General features: G+C 37.0%; 1 protein-coding gene across 1 annotated transcript in view; it reads left to right on the top strand.

Moving 5' to 3' along the window:
- The window catches only part of LOC140136111 (A disintegrin and metalloproteinase with thrombospondin motifs 18-like), a 214319-nt gene that overhangs the window by 161680 nt on the left and 30990 nt on the right, over window positions 1–21649 (top strand). The window contains 5 exon segments of the mRNA XM_072157817.1: window positions 1181–1489; window positions 8387–8495; window positions 11016–11146; window positions 11752–11875; window positions 20600–20844. Of these exon segments, the coding sequence (XP_072013918.1) occupies window positions 1181–1489; window positions 8387–8495; window positions 11016–11146; window positions 11752–11875; window positions 20600–20844 (918 nt within the window).

Here is a 21649-nt window from a genome sequence, read left to right as displayed (position 1 = left end):
ACCACATGATTTCATTTGGCAAATTTGCAAGTACAGTCATGAAAAGTGGAAAAATTTTCTACTTTAAAAAAAAAAAGGCAAATGTGCACCCATTAGTTGCAATCAACAGGCAATTCCAGTTGAAATCTATACACCCCCAATTCAGGTAACCCCATTTGAAATTTTACACTCCATGTGTGAAAGATTAAGGGGTATATGGATTTCAACTGGAATAGCCCAATAGCAGTGTCCACACAGGAGGCAAACACCAAAAGAAAACTCAGAGGATACCCCAAAGATATTAGAGGGGTTTGTTGAACCTCCAAGCGTACTTTGAGGAACTTGAAGATGAAGGTTTGTGCCATGTGGACATGTTTGGGAGTATCATCAGAGGTTTACTGTGTGACTGTGAATAGGGAATGCATGGTTGATTCCTATCTGTACTCCCCAGTCCCCACAGCACTTGTTGGTCACTTAGGGGTGGGCTCATGGGTTTATGCTAGCAAAGCCACCATGTGGACACAACTCAAAGTAACTTAGATTTTCATTTTTTCATTTGGAGTTTCAAAACCTTGAAGGTTTTTGCCTATCAGAACTTAGGTTCTGGAGTTAGAAAGTGAGAATAAATGCCACATATTAACATGATTAATATGATTGATGCATCCTAAGCTACTGCTTAACTAGGAAGGGTTGACAGGGATTAGACATTTACATGATGATATGTTGTTATATTGAAAACTTGTGGGATACTCTGTATGGTTATGTTTGCGTGGTCATGGTAAGGTCACGCTCACCCTCTTCCAATAGGAATCAGGTGTCTGGCGGTGAAGATTCAAAGGAATACAAATATACACAGACATAGACATTTTCAATAAATTGGATGAAATGATCAGTCAGAATGAGAGAGTAAGTGAGTTGGTGAGTATTTGAGTGAGTATGTGAGTGAGTTAGAGGGGATGAGTATGCGGGTGAGTGAGGCAAGTGAGGGGTGGGAGAGTGAGTGAGCAAGGGAGTCATTCAGCTAATACGTTCCTCAAAACCTAGCAAAAGAAGGTTTAGTTCAATCATGAAGGCAGTATTGCAGAACTTGTTGACTTACTTTGTGTGTGTTCAGAAACTCAAAATGGTGCTGAATTTAAGATTTAAGTTTATATATAATTCATTTGTATTTTTCCTTTGTCATCGTTTATTTTTATTGTAGTCATTATGCCAATCCATCTGGTGTCATCGAGATGAGCGGAGATGCGAGACCAAATTTCTACCAGCAGCAGACGGCACAGGGTGTGGTAACAGCAAATGGTGCATCCAAGGAGAATGTGTCAGGCGGGGTAACAAAGGACCCCCTGCCATCGATGGGGGTTGGGCAGAATATGGGGAGTATTCCGAATGTTCAAGGTCCTGCGGTGGCGGTGTACAGTTCAAAGAGCGACGGTGTAATAACCCAAGACCTCAAAATGGTGGCAGATACTGTGAGGGCGCTGGTAGGATCTACAGAATGTGTAATATACAAGTAAGTTGTACATTTGATATGAAATGTTTGTTTATTTGTGTGTTTGCTTTTTAGTTACAAAAATGCAAACAAAATAGCAGATATGGTCTGGCTTTGAAGTTGCATAATTGCTATTTGCAGGCATAGCTCGATCCCTATGAAATGCGAGTGTAAGCATTCATAGTATTTTTAACAATACAAAATTATAAGCTGAGATAATACATAATTTGTGTTATCGTTTGGAAGTAATCAATTCTCAATACCTTTCTGTTGGCAATGTACATGGTACAGATATTATGCTACTTTCAGTTATCATTGAGACTCATCTGTTTCACCAAGTCATTACACTAAATGCTAGCTATCATATTAACTTGAGCGGTATAAGCCAGCAGTTTAAGATTTTGATGGCTTGTGATTATGCATTCGGTGCATATATCATCACATCTTTAAGAAATCATCATGTTTCACTGCAAGTCATCACAGTAAATGATGACTATTATAGTACAGAAGCAAAGTGTATATGAGCCAGCAGTTGTAGAAAATAGATTTTGATACAGGGTGTCACTGAAAGAACGGTATTATCAGAAACTTTAATTTTTGGGTATTTTGAAAGACCATACCAGGCAATAACCAATTGCACTCCAGACACCATGTGCTCACCCATGCATGCTCTGTGGGCTATTCGGGGGACATTGTGATAAATAAAATAAATGTAGATATTTATATAGCACTTTATGCCATAAACAGCCTCAAAGCACTTTACATTTATTAGAATATGTCGGAATCACGTTTGCAGCATACAAATGGCGCAGGGTTCATCAGTACAATAACTGTGACTATCCCTAACAGCTTCCCATTGCACCTTGGTGGTGTGAGGCAAGCGAGGCAAAGCACCTTGCCCAAGGATGCAACATGGTGGTGAGACGGGGACTCAAACCCACGCACGTCGAGCAAGCTCTCAGATTATGATCGATCAACAAGTATATGAAAGCTGGTTTACCGTACAAATGCATAAATTATTCGGTCATGTTTGTTTCGGGCATCAAAGTACCCAAAAAGTTCTTTCAGGGACACCCTGTACTGTGGTAACTTGAACCTATCATCACATCTTTAAGACATGTTGTGTTTCAGTTGAAATCATTGCACTCAGTGATATCTATCATATTAAAAAGTTTAAAAGAAACCAACAGTTCTAGAATTTAATAAATTTTGATATGGTTGGTACCCATCAGCACATATTTAGGACACTCTGATTCACTTAAATCATTATACTTAATAATAACTATAACAGGATCAATATCATATTAATACGAGGTAAGGGGTAAAGCCCCAAGGGGATATGGCAGCAGTTTTAGATTTGGATGCATTCTGATTTACAGTTAACGTCCCAATTATACCTATCATCACATTTTTAAGACATCTGTTTCAACTAAAACTATTGCACTAAATGATTACTATCATATTTTTCAGAAAAAGCGGCAAAAGCCATCAGTTTTAGATTTTGATGGATTCTGATAAATGTAATTGGTGCCACTAGATACCATCCTAACTTGATCCATAACTTGGGATTTCAAACATGCTCATCTGCCAATGCACAGTTCCATAACCCCAATATGCTTGTACACTTGCTAGAATGACCTGTGATGTCTTGGGTACAAAAACTCATTCTCCACAAGTTGAGGTCAAATTTTGAGTATTAGTTGTTAAATGTGGGTTATCGGACTATGCTTTTGAAAATGAGGTCATTTTTGCTCATCAATCTCAAACAAACATGCCCATCTGGCAGGACATAGTTCCATAACCCCAATATGCTTATATGCTTCATAATATGACCTGTGAATGTCTTGGGTTTGCAATTATTGTTAAATGTATGTTATCGAACTATGCCTTCGGAAATGAAACTATTTTGGCTTGCAGTTCTAGTATTATCTATCACTCCTTATATCACCTGAAGTCCTTACACTAAAAGATAACTATCAAAATACGAAGAGAAGGAGGACTAATACCAAAAGGAAAGCCAAGTCAATATGAAGGACGGTGTTGATAACTTATAGCCTGTTACTGATTTGACACTGACTTGCCACACATTGTCTAAATTACCAATTGGGATGTAGGGGATCTGATACCTCCTTGTAAATGCTCTCGTTAGGTAACCGACTTTTACATGTAGGCCTATAGTAATGTTTTCTTATGACCTGAGTCATGACAGTGCACTGAATGATATCTGGGCCGGCCCATTCTTACAGCATCTGTCTGATCTCCCCTGGACTGTTATCCAGGTTTAGTTCTGCAAACTAGATCTTTTAGTATTTTTCAAGTTAACCAATGTTTACACCAAAAAAATGACTTTTGTGCAAGAATAACTGCTGCCACTCCAAAAGATATGGAGTGGGGTTATGGTTTAGGGTTAGGGTAAGGTTTTAGGTTAGGATTAGTGTTAGAAGTAAGAGATACTAGGGTCCTGTGATGGGGGTAAGGATCATGGTGGGGGGGAGGTGGCAATCACTGCTCTAAATTACTTGTGACTTTTGTTAATTTCTTGCAAAATTTGATCTTTTTGGACAAATTTTAACATTTATCACTTTAAAATAACCTTTTGACCAATTTTTATTGTTGTTGCTTGAAATCATGTTAGAAAGGAATCCTCGCCCTTGACTCCATCTAGGGACGCCATGTTCTGTCACTGAGAAGTTGATGACCAATGTATTTTGTCAATTACACTAATTATCAAAGATTAAATGGCTTTCATTGAAAATTGGACACTCATTTGTGGTCTTAGATCTAGACATATGTGAAGTCATTGCTTTAATACAGTACATAACAAGGGATCTTGTAGTCAGGGGGAGAGGGCACATATCAGTGGCGTGTCCAGGGGGGGGGGGGGGCTTTGGGTGCTGAAGCCCCCGCACTTTGTAAAAATCATGTAAAATCAGCCGTTTTTGGCGATTTTAGCCCTTAAGCCCCAAGATAAATCTGAAAAAGGGCTGAGCCCCCAGAGGAAAAGATCCTGGACACGCCAGTGCATATATTCTGAGGTGGATATTATGCACTTTCAAAAAACACATAAAAGGATATTTAAGCAATGGACACACACAGGGTTTAGGTTGTCAAACGTTAAAAAATTGGAAAATAAAAATTGTAAAATACTTGTTTAGGGATGGTTGTGAAAGTCATACTTGAGCATGATCTATCCACCTCAGAATACAAGTGGCATTCCCTGGGCTTATAATGACACAGACATTGACTTCACCATCACCTATCACTTATCATTGAGTTTGAGGATTACTTGATCCGGCCAGGCTAGGGAAGTCTTCTTATCACCAGAAATATCCTCGATGATTAATAGTTAACATAGTATGTAGAAATGCACATTGATAGAGCTTAATGCTCAGTGTGCGTGCTAGCCATAGGCTTCAACATAAAAAGTCCAAGTTTTGTTATATTTTCTCAAAATATCAAGAGATATCTTAAGAACCACTGAACCAATACTAGGCTTGTTTGTACTCATTTGAATGCATTTTTCATGCTGATTCCAAATATAGTCATGAAAATGTACAATTCTGAAATTTTTGAATGACATTTTTTTTTAAAGTAGTCGTTTGAAGTTGACACCCGGTATCCACGTGGAGAGAGTTAAAGGATCAAGTGCAACAAAGCTTATGAATGCTACAAACAGCTATGATGTGAAATTAAGCATATATTTTTGGATTTGCAAATAATCATACTATTTTTTAATGTTTCCAACTGGATAAGTTAGCAAATAAAGGGTTGAAATTCCATAAAACTCTAACTTAGATAACATCATTTCGTATTTTTTATAACGCTGAAGTATCTTTACTGAAAAGCATTGAAGCGATGGATAATTGTATAATACTGAAAGCTTTGAAATAAGCGATTTGTAATGAACAAATTGATCAAAATTTATCGGTAATAATTGAAGACTTTATGTGCAAAATGTGATATGCATTATGGCTGCATTGTGTCATTTTTTTAAATAATGGTTGATCACTTGTTGAGCATATGGAAAAGTAGTCTCTTTTGCTCAAATAAAAGGGGTCCCACAGTTAAACAATGGGAGAAAATTGTCTTTTTTCACTTTCAACTTCAATTATTATAAACGGAATGTCTTTTATTTTTTTGGCTCACTCTTAATTGTCTCATGTATATATTAAACTTTCCTTTCCCCGATTTTTAAGGAAATCTGATGAAAGTCCTCGTCGTACAGGAGCACTAAACACCACGAGGTATTCCCAAACTCTCACTCGATTTACGGCGAAATACACTGACATGCACCCCGTGTCATTAAAGTAGCGTACTATAGACGGCCCTCACTTGATAATAGTCAGTCCGATTGACTTGGCTCAAACTGCATTTTCTAGAAATACTTTGCCAGATTCTACTCTTTAAAAAGGAATCCGATTGGTTACAAAATGCCGTCGTACCGTAGGAAAAACCATACCCTCTTCCATACAGCCCTGCTCAGTGTGTTGTGTGGTAATGTATGCATTGTGCATTGACCTCGAACGCCTCTGTACACACAGCGTGCACACACTGGAGTCGAGTATAATTTATTTAAAGAGACTTTCATAGGAAAACTTTTCCATATGAGATATTGGATGATGCTCCAATGTATGAGCCCAGGCAGCAAGGCCAAAAAAAAAAAAGGTTTGTCTCAAAGCTTGCGCGAGCGTTTGTAAAATCGCACGATTTGACAAAAAAAGGAATGCGGAAACTTTTTTTATTTCAAATTTTTTTTTTTTTTTTATAGTTTTTCCAGAAAAAATCGGCGAAAATCAGATTTTTTTCTCAAAATACCATGAAAAAAGTCGGGAATAAAATTTTTTTTTTTTAAATCGCATTTCGCATTTGTTTTTAAATTTCTCGTGAGCTTTGAGACAAACCTTTTTTTTTTTTTTTGGCCTAAGGAGTGCATTGGACACATTAACATTCAGCACAAGTGCATTACTTTGTCTTGAGCAACAAGGGATCTGCATTTATTTAACTTATTTCATACACAACTGCAGTTATCAAACAAAATACTAAAAATAAAAAAAATTGACAAATATCAATGCACCCACCTTCAAGAAAAATGAATCAATCCTGCATGACACAAACACACAATGCGTATTAAGTGAAACTGCACACAAGTGCAATTATACAAGCTTTCTAATTGGCTTTATTGTTACAAATGTTGTTATTTAAAATTTTAGTGTTCATTTCTTTTCTCAAAATGATCATAATCTGTCAATACCATACTAATTATTGCCCGCAAATTAACAATTAAAAATTGCATAAATAACAAATTTGATACAACATTTCACAAGGCAGCGTTTAGACTCTTGAATTCTCTGCAGTGTTTGGAGACACTGTAAAGTTATTAGTGAATGTATTGTAACCTTATCTTCAATTTCATCAGAAAACTAGAGCTCTTCATTTGTATGGCAGACAATACCCAGGTTAAGTGTCTATGAATTTGACTTGGTAAGCTTAAAAAGAAGTGGTAATTGATACAATAGTACCGCACTAATGGCCCAATACTAATGGGTTATTATCAAAGAAAAGCGAACAATGTTAAAATGTGTGAGAGAGTTCAAAAAGAGGTATGTGAATTGCTGCATTTACCGATTTTTGTCAGTGGGTATACACAATTGACTAGAAAGCAGGGTGTAAACAACTCACAATTTAAAATTTTGCCCTGCTGCAAGATAATAGAAATAAATCAATTTACTTCCATAATTTGTCCTTACTTCCAAACTCCTTCTTTGTCACCTTGCCCTATATATTTAGTAAATAGGTAAATATGTTGTGGCATTGTTGTTGTTGTTGTTGTTGTTGTGGTAATTGTTGGAACAGAGGGCAGGTTTTAGTTATATATTTTTTCGTAATTTTAAATTCTAATGAAAATTTGGACAAAATTTACAAATCAATGTTTTTATTTAATTTTCACAAAAGTGTTTTATTTATATTATTGAAAAAGAAATCATTTCCCCAAATACATGAGCTTTATTAAGCATTACTAAGCTTAAAATTAAGATGTGTATTAGTTTATTTTGCTTAAAATGGGGTTTACTGGAATTAGTACTGTTATTCACAGCCAAGTGTACAATCATTTCAGAAGGCTAATGTTGATAATTACTCATTATTTAATTCCTTGTATTAATTAACACCTGTGCAATGATTAAGACATTCAACTAATTAGTAATAAGTTGTTTAAAAAAATTTAAATTAAAATAGTGATAATTATATGAGTGTCATGATTTATCAGAGTATTATTATGGTTACTTGTTAATTAAGGGCTCGGTCACCCACATTTGCACAGTATTTTTGTGGGACCTGAGCTGAGCGCTTCAGACACACCTAATTGAATTCTGAATGTCCTTCTGGTATCAAATAATTTTTTGAAATTCACGATATATTACAAATTATATGGCAAGTTATTAAAAAATTACATTTTTGACATTTAATAGTTAAACTAGGTAGACTTTATAAATCTAATGCTATGTGCTTAAAGTGTATGTGTATATAGCTGGGATGAAAAGCCAACCATTATATAAACATTTTGACTTATTGTATTGAAGATTTATAATTAGATTTATAAACTTATTTGATATCAGAATGACATTCCTTGTATTCAGAATGCAATTTGGTGTGTCTGATGTGCTCTCAAATCCCTAAAAAATACTGTGCAAAAGTGGGTTACAGAGCCCTTAAGGAAGCTCAAAACATGTTACAGGGCTCTGATAGTGTGTGAAGAGTGTAGGATAAGACAAAATAATATAATAATATTCAGAGGTGTACTAACCAGGAAGGGGTGAAGTCCCCCAGTTTGAAATACTGGGACAAAATTGACCAATAATTGTCCCCATTATAGCCCATTTTAGAAATAAAATTCCAATGCTTTTTTTTTGTTACTTGCAGGAGTGTGCTTCTTCAACCATTGGTTTTCGTGATATGCAATGTGCTTCATACAACAGCAAACCATTCCGAGGCTATTACTACCAATGGAAACCCTATCCACATGTTGTCAGTAAGTTGATAAAAAAATTCCCTTTAAAAGGGAATGGTTGATTACATACATAATTCCCTTGAAAGGTTGAAAAATAGTGTATTCTACATGTAAATCTGAATATATGAAACATTTGGGTTTTCCATCCCCTCGATAAATGTAGTACTAGTTATGCAGTAGATTGAGGCAACTGAAATTATTTTATTTATTTTGATGATGTGACCTCTCGTACATGACCCACTTCATTAAGCTTCTTCTTGATTAAGTCCTCTTGATTAGTCAGACTGTTAATTAGCTAGTTGGTAAGACTAGGATTAGGAACAAGTCTTATTGGGAAGGATTTTGGGAAGGTTTCTGCTGGTTACAGCTATCGCTGTTTACCGTTAGCTACCTGGAATATTGTTATTGAGAAGGGTGCACAACTGCACATAGCACAACACTCCTTTGCCCCATGTTCAAACTCCATTACAGAGTATCATAGCATTGGCGTTTGGTCAATTTATCGGCTTTCGGTAGATAATTCACCATTATTTGATAAAATTGATACTCACTTCTTGATAGAAATTTTCATATGTATATTAAATTGATTCATCTTTATACAACACAGCATGTGAGAGCAGGTATTATGATTGTAGTAAGTATGCTAATTTGCTCTTACCAAAAATGTATATTAATATTATGGGTTTGGGAAGTCACACTGAATAAGGGTTTGCACTTAACCGTTTGATCAACATGCCTGTTGCCACTGATTGCACCCCCCCCCCCCCAAAAAAAAGACCCTCTAAATGTATCAAAATTAGAATGCAAATTCTGCACCCCTACAAAAATCCTGCATACAGGCCTGCTCTATAAGGCCATGTGGATGGTCATATGATTTTGGTGCAGGAAAAATAGATTTGGCAGAAGAATTTTGTCCATTATGAAAGAACAAAGAAAGCTGTGTATAAAGGTGGTGGTTATGGTGTATGATATCAAAATGGAATTGGGTATATGGATAGCAATGGTTTGGTATAAGTTGTGCTATATATTATATTAATTGGAATTGGGTATGGTGGTATGTTGAAATACTCTTCAAAGTTTGAATACTAATGTTGCACCGCAATGCTGTAGATAAATATCGTGCACTGCCAATTACATTTATACTATTTATTTACAGATATAATTGGGTTGGGTGACAGGGTCATTATGCAAATTGCAGGTATTTGAAATGCAGGCATGAAAAATTTCAGCATTTTAGCAGATTTCAATGTTTATGTTGTTGTTCTCAGTGTTTTTCTGCCTATTTCTGAATCACATTCACAGAAAATGGTAAAAAACACCCATGTATTCTCACAATGTGCCTTTAGAATGGACTATTCCAGTTGAAATCCATACACTCCCTATGGAAGACATGACCTTAATCTCCTACACAGGAGGTATAAATTTCAAATGGAGTCACCCATTCAGGTACTCCCATTTGAAATTGAAATTCACATACCCTGTGTGGGAGATTCCATAGGGGGGTTGTATAATGGATTTCAACTGGAATAGCCCAATTTCAGTATGGATAAGAATATACTTGAGCTGAGGTCCATGTTAAAAGTCACCTTAAAGAGGAAGCCCTGCCAGAGCAGTTCTACTGGGGTGAACCAAACCTGCCTGGTTATCAAATTAATCAGTGACAAGGTTATCACTTTGGGTTCACCCCAGAAGAACTGCTCTGTCAGGGCTTCCTCTTTAAGAATCATTATTTTAATGAGCACCTCATAATATTAAAAAAATTGTATTCCAAATTAAATTCCTATCCATAGAATGCAAATTTGTTTGCGAGAATCATATTAAATTGTCTCCAGTTAGTATTGGTGAAGGTGTATCCATATGATACACTAATACGATATCAAAATAAAAAACAGTGTAATCGGTCGCACCTGTGCTTCGTTTTGCATCTAATATGGCGGTTTCTTTCAGCTGTACATCCTCATTGAAGCTTTATACGAGTTGACACAATTTTTTGTTCATTTCCCGTAATTAAAAGGTGATTCACCATGACCCAAATGACAGGTCTGTTTGCAGTATCTCCATGATATGATATGTTTTCTTTTCAGCATATGGTTGATTAGATAACTTGCTAAGAACTTGTTCAAAAATGAAAATCCATGTTTTTGGAGGAAATGTATCATCAGATGTGCACTTTTTTAATGTGTCAGGGTGTGACATACTGGAGCTACTAAGGCAACTTTGAATTTCAGTTAATATTTGGCTACTTTCCAGAGAAAAACTTCGTTTTTTATTGAAATCTCTTTATGTATTGTTTTGTATCACAATATAATATCTCCTATTTTCATCATAATCAAAATGAAAGAGCTCATTTGCATAATATTTTGCGCTTTGCATAATGCATGACTGTAGTGCACATTTGCATAATGTATGATTGGCGTGAGCATACATGAATTTATTAAAGATAAATCATTTTTGCCAATTATAAGCCAAACAAACTACAAGAAAACATGAATACACACACATAATGCCTAACTTTTTGTTGGTTCCCTCATTCTTTTCTAGGACGAGAAGCCTGTAAGCTTTACTGTATGGCAGATGGATATGATTTCTATTTTGCTCTAGCAAGTCGAGTTACTGATGGAACCCCATGCCACAAGGGATCTCATGATGTCTGTGTAGATGGAAGGTGTGAGGTCAGTAAAAATAAATTAGAAGACCTATATTATAAATATTTTAATACTTGTAAATTAAAGGGCCTTTGTTCAAATCTTGCAACAGTAGCGCTATAGATGTTATTCTAAATATTTAGCTTTATTTTTGAGAGGCAAAATGGTCGCTTGAGTTGAGTCTGTTCAATAATTATAGTCTGTCTCATCCCAAGTTGAGAGCTGTGGAGTGTGCCATCAGCGCGTTCATTCAGTTGCGTCACCAACATACGGACAAAATCACCCTTATTCACATGTAGGATTAGGTTAGCATGCACGATTACAAACTGCCACTACGAAATTCAACATGGCGTTACATGAGACATACACAGTATAGTAGCAGTGTAATTGGCGGAGGCATAAGTTGTCCTCATGGCTCAAAATACCAGGGTAAAAATGATATGGTGTGCATCGATCATGTTTAAGACCAAAATTCACCTTGATTATTGGCTAAAACAGTGTTTTTGAAAACTGTTCATACATTTGTCCCAGTAAAGTCATTTTAGGGGAGGGTCAGTTGAACAAGTTAACTTTATTGCAACTGCATGTTCTAGTTTGAAGCTAACGTCTGTCATGTCATTTTTTTCTTGCAGCAAGTAGGCTGTGATAACGTTCTAGGTTCTCAAGCCACTCCAGACTCATGTGGTGTATGTCAGGGTAATAATTCCACTTGTGATTTTGTTAGTGGCAGCTACACAGAACAACATACACAAAATGGTAAGTATTACACTTAGAAGTAGTCAGTGGCCTGAGTTTTCCGGAGTTGGAAGGGGGCAAAATTTGATGAAAATTCAAAGGCCTATATCTAAAGACATATCTTACACAATAGTAATAGGGGAAATTGTTTGCTTTTTGTTCATGTGCACGTCGGATAGGTCCTTACATAAGCTCGCAAAGATGTGTGCCAGGCATATTTATGCAAATCACTAGTGGTGTAGCCAGGGAGAGAGAAATATTGCCCTCCTCATTTTTGTCAAAGTTCCCCCCTTGATGGTTCCCGGTTGCCTTGCCCCCCCCCCCCTTGCCACCCTCTGTAAAAGTACTGGCTAGCATACTCGGCAATTGTGTGCAAGCCATGTTATCAATCTACAGTGTCCCACCTATTACTAGTTGAACATATGACCACAATTCTACAACTTATGAAATCAGAGACATAAAATATGTGCACATAAAACAAGATATCCAGTTCAATTTCCAGAAAGGTCACTTTTATCTTATTGCCTTTGTAAGTTCATTGCAGGGGCAGGGTGTTAGCTAGTTACCCATCATTTTGGACAGGCAGTTTGCTTCTGGGACAGGCAATATAAATGCTTGTGATATAATGCTAAATTCTAAAAATAATGCTTGGATAAGATCTGTGAACTCAAAACTAGAACAGACAAGTAAATCAAGGCTATTTGATCTGACTGAAACCCCAGAAGGAGCAGAGGTCTGGTTTATGTTTTCAGGGTCAAATTTTGGACAGGCAGTTATGGTGAAAATGACAGGCACTAGCTAAGATGACATCATAGCTAAGACCTGTGCAGGGACCTAGTAAGATTGTAGAAATCAAGGAATTACTCAACGAAAAACAACGTGAACAACCACAAAGGGATTAAAAAACAGTAGCGGAAATTTTGAGGCTATAATCTTGATTGAAGGTGACAAATCTTGCAGATACTATGACAAAATAAGGGTCGATCTGGGACACTAAAATTAAGTACAATTTGAGTGATTCACCTGGCTCAATTATCTGAGATTGACCAGACTTGCACAGGTGTACAGGGGGTTGTACGAGGGGGTTGTCAGAGTCCATTAAGATGATAATAGATATGGAAGGAAAAAAATAACAAAAATAGAAACATATGTGATGTGGTTTGTAGACAACAAAGACACAAAGACAAATTGAAATAGCCAAAACAAATTACAGCCATTGATGGAGCTGTAAACAGTGGGCTATTCCTGTTGAAATCCATACACCCTCTGTATAGAAGACATGACCTTAATATTCCACACAGGGAGTGTGGATTCCAAATGGGGTTACCTGAATGGATGACACCATCTGGGAGATTAAAGTCTTGTCTTCCAGGGTATGTATGGATTTCAACTGGAATAGCCCATTTATTTGGCACAGGGAAGTCTGTCTGTGATGGCCGGTAGTTCATGATACATGAACTTTGTTTGATACTTGTGATTGGGAAGGGGCAGTGGAGTGACAAGACATTTCATAATCGATGGCACTCAGTGGCTATCTAGGCTTCTGTAAATGAGGTGGGGTCACTAAGGGGGAGGAATACAGAGCAAGTTCTTAGCTAACCACCCGTCATTTTGGACGGGCAGTTTGCTCCTTGGACAGGCAAGATTAATGCCTCTAGCAGGTACTAAATTCTAATAACAATGCTTGAATAAGTTCTGTGAACTCAAAGCAAGATCAGAATAATAAATCAAGGCTATAGCAATACCTATTTGAGCTGAGTCCCAAGATTGTTGTCAGGGGTCAAATTTTGAACAGTTTTGGTAAAAATGATGGAAACTTGGACCCTAGAAGGTGGCCTCATGTCCTGACTAAGGGGACTCAAGCTGTCACCCACTCCTTCTAATTATACTACTGGGATGGATGCCAACTCTGTCCGGGGTGGAATCTGGGCCTTCTCAATACGTAAAAGCAAATGCCTTCAAAGGCTAGGAAGCCCATTTTACTTTCAAAGTATTGCACCAAACTTTTCATAATTATATGCTGTGGGTATGGACTACCTCCTACACCATGAGTCTGTCACCTTATCAGTGTATCATGCTGATGCCCAGAAAAGATATCTTACACTTCCCACAATGCATTCTTCCCTGTACTGATTTGCTATAATTAAAGACAGAGATAAAAAGAATTTATCGCGTCTGATGTCACTGTCAATTACGATCCTTGATTGGTTAACACAGGTTAATCAGCGCGTAAAAGGAAGCACCAATCTATCTGGTGCTGATCGGAAAAAAGGAATAGCAGCAAATGGCAAAAAATTCCGTACTTTTACAAGGCAAAAAGCAGCTTTTCTAGGCATTGTGGACATGGTGCCTTCGGTTAAGAAAGTTTCCTACTATAAATACCTAACTTTTGAGATGGTTTGCATGTCAAAAGGTGTAAAATTAACAATAAGGCACCCGGTTATAAATCCGCGTTCAGCAAGTCAACATCACAACACTTGTAAACAAACCGTGCTTGAATTTGATTGACAGATGACGTCAGACGCGATAAATTCTTTTTATCTCGGTCTTTAATTATATTCAGTGCAACATGGGTCAGGTTGATAGTGACAAGAAATACCCTTTAGCTCTTTTAGTTGTGGACAATTATAAATGAATTTCGGTATGATAAGTTTGATTTTTTTCTGAGAACTACTCAAGTACAGAAACATAAGAGTAAGCAAATTTGTTTTGCAAAAAGACCAGTCATAGTTACCCTGCAGCCATTACAGTTGCTATGACGACCATGTTGTAAAATACAAACATGAAAAGTGCTTTGAATCCAATAATGGGCCAAAAACAGCTTACTTGTATGTTTGCATTTAACTTTTGTCAGATTTATCTGGGAATTCAATAGCGATTTAAGGGCAAATCCATGTTCACACCATGAAAGTGCTATCAAATTATTGAGAATTGTAAAGTGAATATAAGCTTACCGATTATGGGGATAAATGGGTTCACAGATTCAATAGAGTAATTCCCAGGGAGATACAATTTAACCAAATCATTTTATGTGAACATGAATTGCAATATGGCAATATCATCAGTCATTTCTCTTATTATTTTAAGTTTGTAATGTGTCATAGTGCTAGGATGCCAAACTTGCTCATAATCAGGGCATAGTTCCTTAACCCCAATACATTTGTACATTCATTGGGTGAACTTAGAAAACATTAGGTACAAAAACTCATACTCCACAACTTGAGGTCAAATATTGAGACATGATTGTTGAATGGAGGTTACTGAACTTTGCCACTGGAAGTGAGACCATTTTGGTTCATAGTGTATCATTGTCAGTGGCACGGTTCATTGACTTCTAATTAACAATCGTAGCTGAACATTTGAACTCAAGTTTTGGAGTATGAGTTTTTGTACCCAGCACATTCAAAAGTCATTCTATGAATGTACAAATGTATCAGGGTTAAAGAACTATGTCTTGATAGATGAGCTTGTTTTAAATCTTAGTGAATCACCATCAACTTGTCCTAGCGGCAATTTACTTTGTGATTGGAACACAATGAACAAAGGTGTCAAGAAAATATATAGATAACAATCAAATTGGTACAAAAGAAAAAAAGATTTATTGAAAATTGGAGAGGGGGTGAAATATAATCCGGTACAAAATAGGAAATTTGATCAAATATTGGCCACATGGAAGGGAAATCCTGTGCTGACTGTTGGAGAGTCTCGGTGGACTTGTGTTAGGGTCAGGTAGATGTGTAGGTAAGCTTAAATGTGATCATCAAAGTGAAATGGGGTGGCAAATACTATGTTTGTTGAGATGTGGTGTGCTACTGAAGCGATAAGAACAGAAGCATGAATGTGTCATATCCAGGCATGAGGCATAAATGCTCTGTGTGCTAGCCGTAGGCTTCAACATAAAAAGTCCAGGTTCTGAGATATTTCCTCAAAATATCAAGAGTCATCTTTAGATCCACTGAACCAATACTAGGCTTGTTTGTACCCTAGTTTGTACTCATTTTGATGCATTTTTCATGATGATTGCAAATATGGTCATGAAAATTTACAATTCTGAAATTTAAAAAAAATTACAGTCGACAACACTCGCGTGGAGAGAGTTAAAGAATGAATGCCGCCAGGGAGGGAGGAGCACACCCACCTCTTGGCAAGTATGCTCCTGATGAACTGGAAAGGTGGGTCTTTGGTAGCCGATGGTGCATCAGTATAAGGGGGTCTTTTGGAGCTGCAAGCTATCAATATCAAGGGTCTTTCTTGGTTTTCTGGTTGAAAATTATCTGGAAAACCCCATAGATGAGAGGAATGAGCAATTTGGGGTATTTTAGAAATTAATGCTCTGTTTTGGCAACATTAAAATGTCTTTCACAACTGCAGGGTCCAAAAATGGGTCTTTCTGGGCAGGGGGCATACCTATGTGGTAATTTGCATAAGTGCACCACCCTGAAAAGTGAATTTATTTTTTATTTTTGAAGGGCTTCTTTTGGGGGATGTGGTGCAGCCCCCAATATAGGCTACATAACAACATAAGGTTGTTTCTCCACCTTGTATTTCAGTTGTGAGAGGAGTGCTCAAGAGCTTTGTAAACTCCAAAATCCCAGGTCCGACCCGGGGTCGGGGAAACTGCGGGGGAAATTATATAGGGAAAACTATAATGGCTAAAATCACATTTGAAAAATAAATAAATGAATCTGTCACAATAAAATATTGTCCATCACTTAGATCCCAAACATGTTCATAATCAGGGCATGGTTCCTTGAACCCCAATACATTTGTACATTCATTGGATGACCTTTGAATACATTGGGTACTGAAACTCATACTCCACAACTTGAGGTCAAATATTGAGACGTGATTGTTGAATGGAGCTAGTGAACTGTGCCACTGGAATTGAGGCCATTATGGCTCGCATAAATAGTATGATGTAGGTTGTTTCCTACCTGGGTCATAGTATGGAGACACATCTGTGAGCATTACAATAATTTGTATACAAATTGATATGAAGATAGGCCTGTAATGTATTAAGTTGATGTTTAACAGATCAGTACATAAACTGAGTCCATATTTATGTCAAGAAGATCCAATGTGATATCTCATCTATGATGTCATTTGACAGGGCAAGAGAAAAGAAGGTTGCATTATGAACCAAAATGACATTAAAAAATGAAAATTGTCAAATTTCAATTTTTTTTTTGCAAGAGTCAGGCAAATTTTGGCTATTTGGCCCCCTGGAAGTCATGCCCCTTTTCCTAATTGCATGTGAACCTCAGCTAAGTGATAGATAGTACATAAGCTTACATAAAGCTATAACTTCGCACCTCTTGCAAATATGACATATAGGGGGAAACCCACAATGTCCTGTTTTAACGGGCTATTCCAGTTGAAATCCATACAACCCCTATGGAAGAAATAGAGCCACCCATTTAGGTAATCCCACCTGAAATGCATAACCTTAAGACACAACCTTAATCTCCCAGATGGTGTCATCCATAAAGGGTGTATGGATTTCAATTGGAATAGCCTAATGATGGGTCAGTGTGAAACTAGATATGCAGAGGTAACTGTCCTGTGAACATTTTGAAGACACTTATATGTAAAAAAGTTTTCAAACAATTTATTTTGTAATTCTTTATGAACCCACTGTTAGGCCCTTTACAATTGATTCTTAGTTTCCTGTTTCCCGCCCGCATCCAAAGTAGAGAATTGCAAAATATTTAATTATTTTATTCATATTTTGGATTTTCTCTTTTAAAATAACTTTAAATGACTCCCATTTGCTACCGGTACTTTATGACTTTGATCATATCAACTATAATGATGAATAAACAAAGAACATAACTGTACCATTACTTATGTATAAAATCAAACATAGTTGTAAAATAATTAAATGTTTGTCCCTTGTCGAAACGGGTTGATGTAGGTTGCGACCACTTGTTTTAAAATAAAGCAAATAAAAGATAATTAATAATTAAAAGTCGCCTCATCCCTTGTTTTCAACCATGAAACAGGAAACTAAGAATTAATTGTGAAGGGCCTTATTGTTGATGCCATTGGTTTGTATTGGGTTATGCAGCTGGGAATTTGAAAACCAGCTAAACCCCAAATTATACTAAAGTTACGGTAACAAAAATGAGACCATGATCTAGATTTTAAAGTAAGGCTAGTTTCCAAATGAATCTTCTTTTTCTTGCAATAATGAAAAATTGTCCACATATTTGGAGAACATTTTGGTAAAAGTGCCTCTTTTTAACCCATTTTTCTGCAAATCTGCTATACCTGCTGCATAGCCACTGTACCTTCCTTTCCAGAGCCAAGTGAAAGAAAACCACATAGGCCTACAGAACAGTTTTCCTAGGGATAGGGGGTCAAAATGTTTTGTAACCATCCTGGTTAGCAGAACAATAGCAAAAAAACAGTAGCCTTGTGGGAACAAAATGCTTTGTAACGATCCTAGTTAGCAGAGCAGTAGCAAGAAACAGTAGCCTTCTGAAAAATGTCTGTAGTCATCTGGGTTCCCCTATCAGCTTCCTGTTCCAACAGGTTCTGTAGAAAAGGTGTGCAATAACTAGGTTATTGGACCCAAGTAGGTCACAAAAGTGAAGATAATCAAATTTGAACAGCATCTGGACAAGTAAGGTGACAGAATTATCATAATAATGATATAAAAAAGTTGTCAGAATACAATATCACCAATATGTCATTCTCTGTCTGTGATGAAATGTGATGTAGACTTTTATATAACAAGATCAAGGTCTAGCAGGAAAACTTAATTTGAATGCAGACAATCAATCCAGCTGCACATTGGTTTAACACTTGTATGAACCTATCCATACACATAATACCAAATAGTTTTGTCATTGAGTATATTCTTTTTGATATTTGGGGTGTCCAGAAGCATAGCTAGTAGCTGGACTTTTTCAGAGGGGGTGAGGGGAGCCAACTTTCAAGGGGGGGGGGGCATAATTTGATGGAAAATGTCAGAAATGGGCTAAAAAGTACAAAAAACCTGTAAATCTGAATATCAGGGGGGGGGGGGGCGACAGCCTACAGGGGATAAGAAGAGGGCAAGGCTTCACAGGAGGCAGCTGCCCCCTTGTCCCTTAGCTACACCACTGGGGTATCAGCCTGTTTCAACAGACCCTCATTATTCAGTAGAGGAGAGCAAAGCATACATTGTTAGAGTCACCTGCAACATTGAAGTGCCCCCTCCCCCACCAGAGGTCAGCAACCTTTTGGAAACGGGTGTGCCAGTTTTGAGTGTCTGCTGTGTTATGCTTGCCAGAACAATATATGAACAGATATCTGGAGCTTGTCTAACTGAGGGCCCTTATAGGGTTCAGAGGGAACCAGGGTCCAGGGACATGCATGGCATAAAATTCCATAAAATTGTGCTTACATACTCAAGAGAATTGTGTGCATGCAATTCTCAAAGTGGGTTATCATAGATATGATTCCCACTGCCCTTTATAAACCCAGCTATATCAGTTCTCTCAGTGGATGGTAGGGCATTTTTCCCCATACTGAAGCTTCCCCCCCCTCCAGTTTCCCCCACCCTATTGAAAAATATCATTGAAAATCACACTTATTTGGACAAAAAATGTGAATTTTGTCCCCCAAGTAAATATGACACAGAAGAGGAAAGGTATGGGTTCTATAAGCCTGATTTCACCATCCGCTGGAAAAAACTTCACTTGCCGCGGATGCCGCCACTGCATTACCTACTACCAATTGAGAGAACTTTTAAGTTTGAATAAAATATTCTTGTCCAAGAAGAAGATCACTTGTAACTATAAATTGAGGAAGAAGAAGAACAACACACAATAATGGTTTTTCTCCCTTCACTTTTAAAACTTTGTCATTAGTCAAAGCGGGTTTCCTCCGGACTAAAAAACTGGTCAGTTTTATTTGCGGTCAATTCTATTTTAACTACCCAGAAATTAGACTCATTTCTGGGGGAAACATTTGTTATAAAGGTTGTCGTTAATACGTACTTTATGATAAAGGAAAGTCATTGAATTAATTTGAATTAACCTGGGACTGCAATTCAAATCACTGGAACCAGAGAATTGTTTTCATTTCAATATAAACTCATATGCATGATATAAGGGGGTGTACCGTATTTCATCAAATAGTCGCCCCCCCCTCAAATAAACGCCCCCATCACTTTTTTTTCAACCAAGATGTTTCAAAAATGCTGCTATCTTGTGTAGTAAGCTTACCAAGTTGCGCACATCGTCAATAATTGGCGAAAATCTGGATCAGAAACCTGGAAGTGAACCAGAAGTCAGTGTTTCTAGTTCATAGTTCGTCATTTTAGCGTGTGTTTTTTGTTTACCTAATGATTTTATAGGGAATTATCGTTCTAAAATTGACCTTGAATAAACGCCCCCCCCCCTTGGGAAAATGTAACGCCCCTGGGGGCGTTTATTTGACGAAATACGGTATATACTGTGTTTAATACCTGCACAATGTTTTTAACATGAAAATTACTGACATGATGTACAGAAATTGCACTGAATGTGTTTTTTCCCATAAATATGATTAAAAAATCCTTTTTGTGCCAGAATAATTTTAGAAATGCCTATGATATATTCTGCAGACTATTGTGTCCCTTATATCACATTTATAATCATATAAATGATTTGTTTTCCAAACAACAATTAAAAAGTAACAATAAACCACAGCACAGGTAGAAATCAATTACTTTAATTTATCTTGTAATTAATTACATCACCTTTCTTCAAACCGCAGATTACTACGAAGTGGTGAGAATACCATCTGGTGCCAGACACATCAAAATAGAGGAAACAACTTCATCAAGCAGCTACCTCGCTCTACGCAATAGTAAATACAAGTATTACTTAACTGGGGGTTGGACGGTTGACTGGCCAGGAGATTTTGACTTTGCTGGAACTACCTTTGAATACAGAAGACCTTACAACATGCCAGAGTATTTATCAGCTTTAGGGCCAACAACAGAGGATCTTGTTGTAGAGGTATGGTAACTTGAAGAAGTAGATTATTGCTGTGTGTGCTAGCCATTGTAGACTTCAGCATAAAAAGTCCCAAGTTTTGAGATAATTTCTTAAAATAGCAAGAGCTATCTCAAGAGTCTCTGAATCAATACCAGGCTTGTTTGTACTCATTTTAATGTATTTATCATGCTGATTCCAAATATAGTTATGAAAACATACAATTTTATGAATTAAAAAAATTTAAACTTGTCTTCTGCAGTCAACACACGTGTGGAGAGAGTTAAGATCACAGATTTTTTGGTTCTCAAACAATCCAGAACTGGGGGGACTGGGACCTCTATACACACAAAGAAAGGGAAATGTGTGCTGCAAAATTTTTCACGAGTGGGTTCTTTTCAAAAACCTGAATCCCCCCTGGTATATACTTTCATGAATGGGTCCCATATTTTAAGACACTCTGTCAAAAAACTTGCCATATTTTTTTAATTTTTTTGACCATTTTCAGCATGCTATCAGCCAAAGACCACATTGATCAGCAAAATTATCACCTAAAGATTCCAAATTTAGACAAAGAAAAGTATAATTTTCAGGAAGACCAAGCAACATTCATTATATAAATTTCCTCCTGTTGTCACACTAAGACGGAAGACCCTTAATTTTTCGACTCATGAGTGTTCCAATCAGGGGTTTCTGTCCCTGCTGGTTATGTCACTGAACAGGGACAGGTAAGTCTTGCCAAATACTCATAGACAGTCTTTTATTATATTAATCAATTAGCATACCGTAAAACCCCGTCTACAAGCATATAGAGTGGTTTTGATGAAAG

The sequence above is a fragment of the Amphiura filiformis genome, chromosome 16 (genome assembly GCF_039555335.1).
Source record: "Amphiura filiformis chromosome 16, Afil_fr2py, whole genome shotgun sequence".
Classification (NCBI taxonomy): domain Eukaryota; kingdom Metazoa; phylum Echinodermata; class Ophiuroidea; order Amphilepidida; family Amphiuridae; genus Amphiura; species Amphiura filiformis.
Note: the sequence above shows the minus strand (reverse complement) of the source record. Positions and strands in the feature narration are given on the sequence as shown.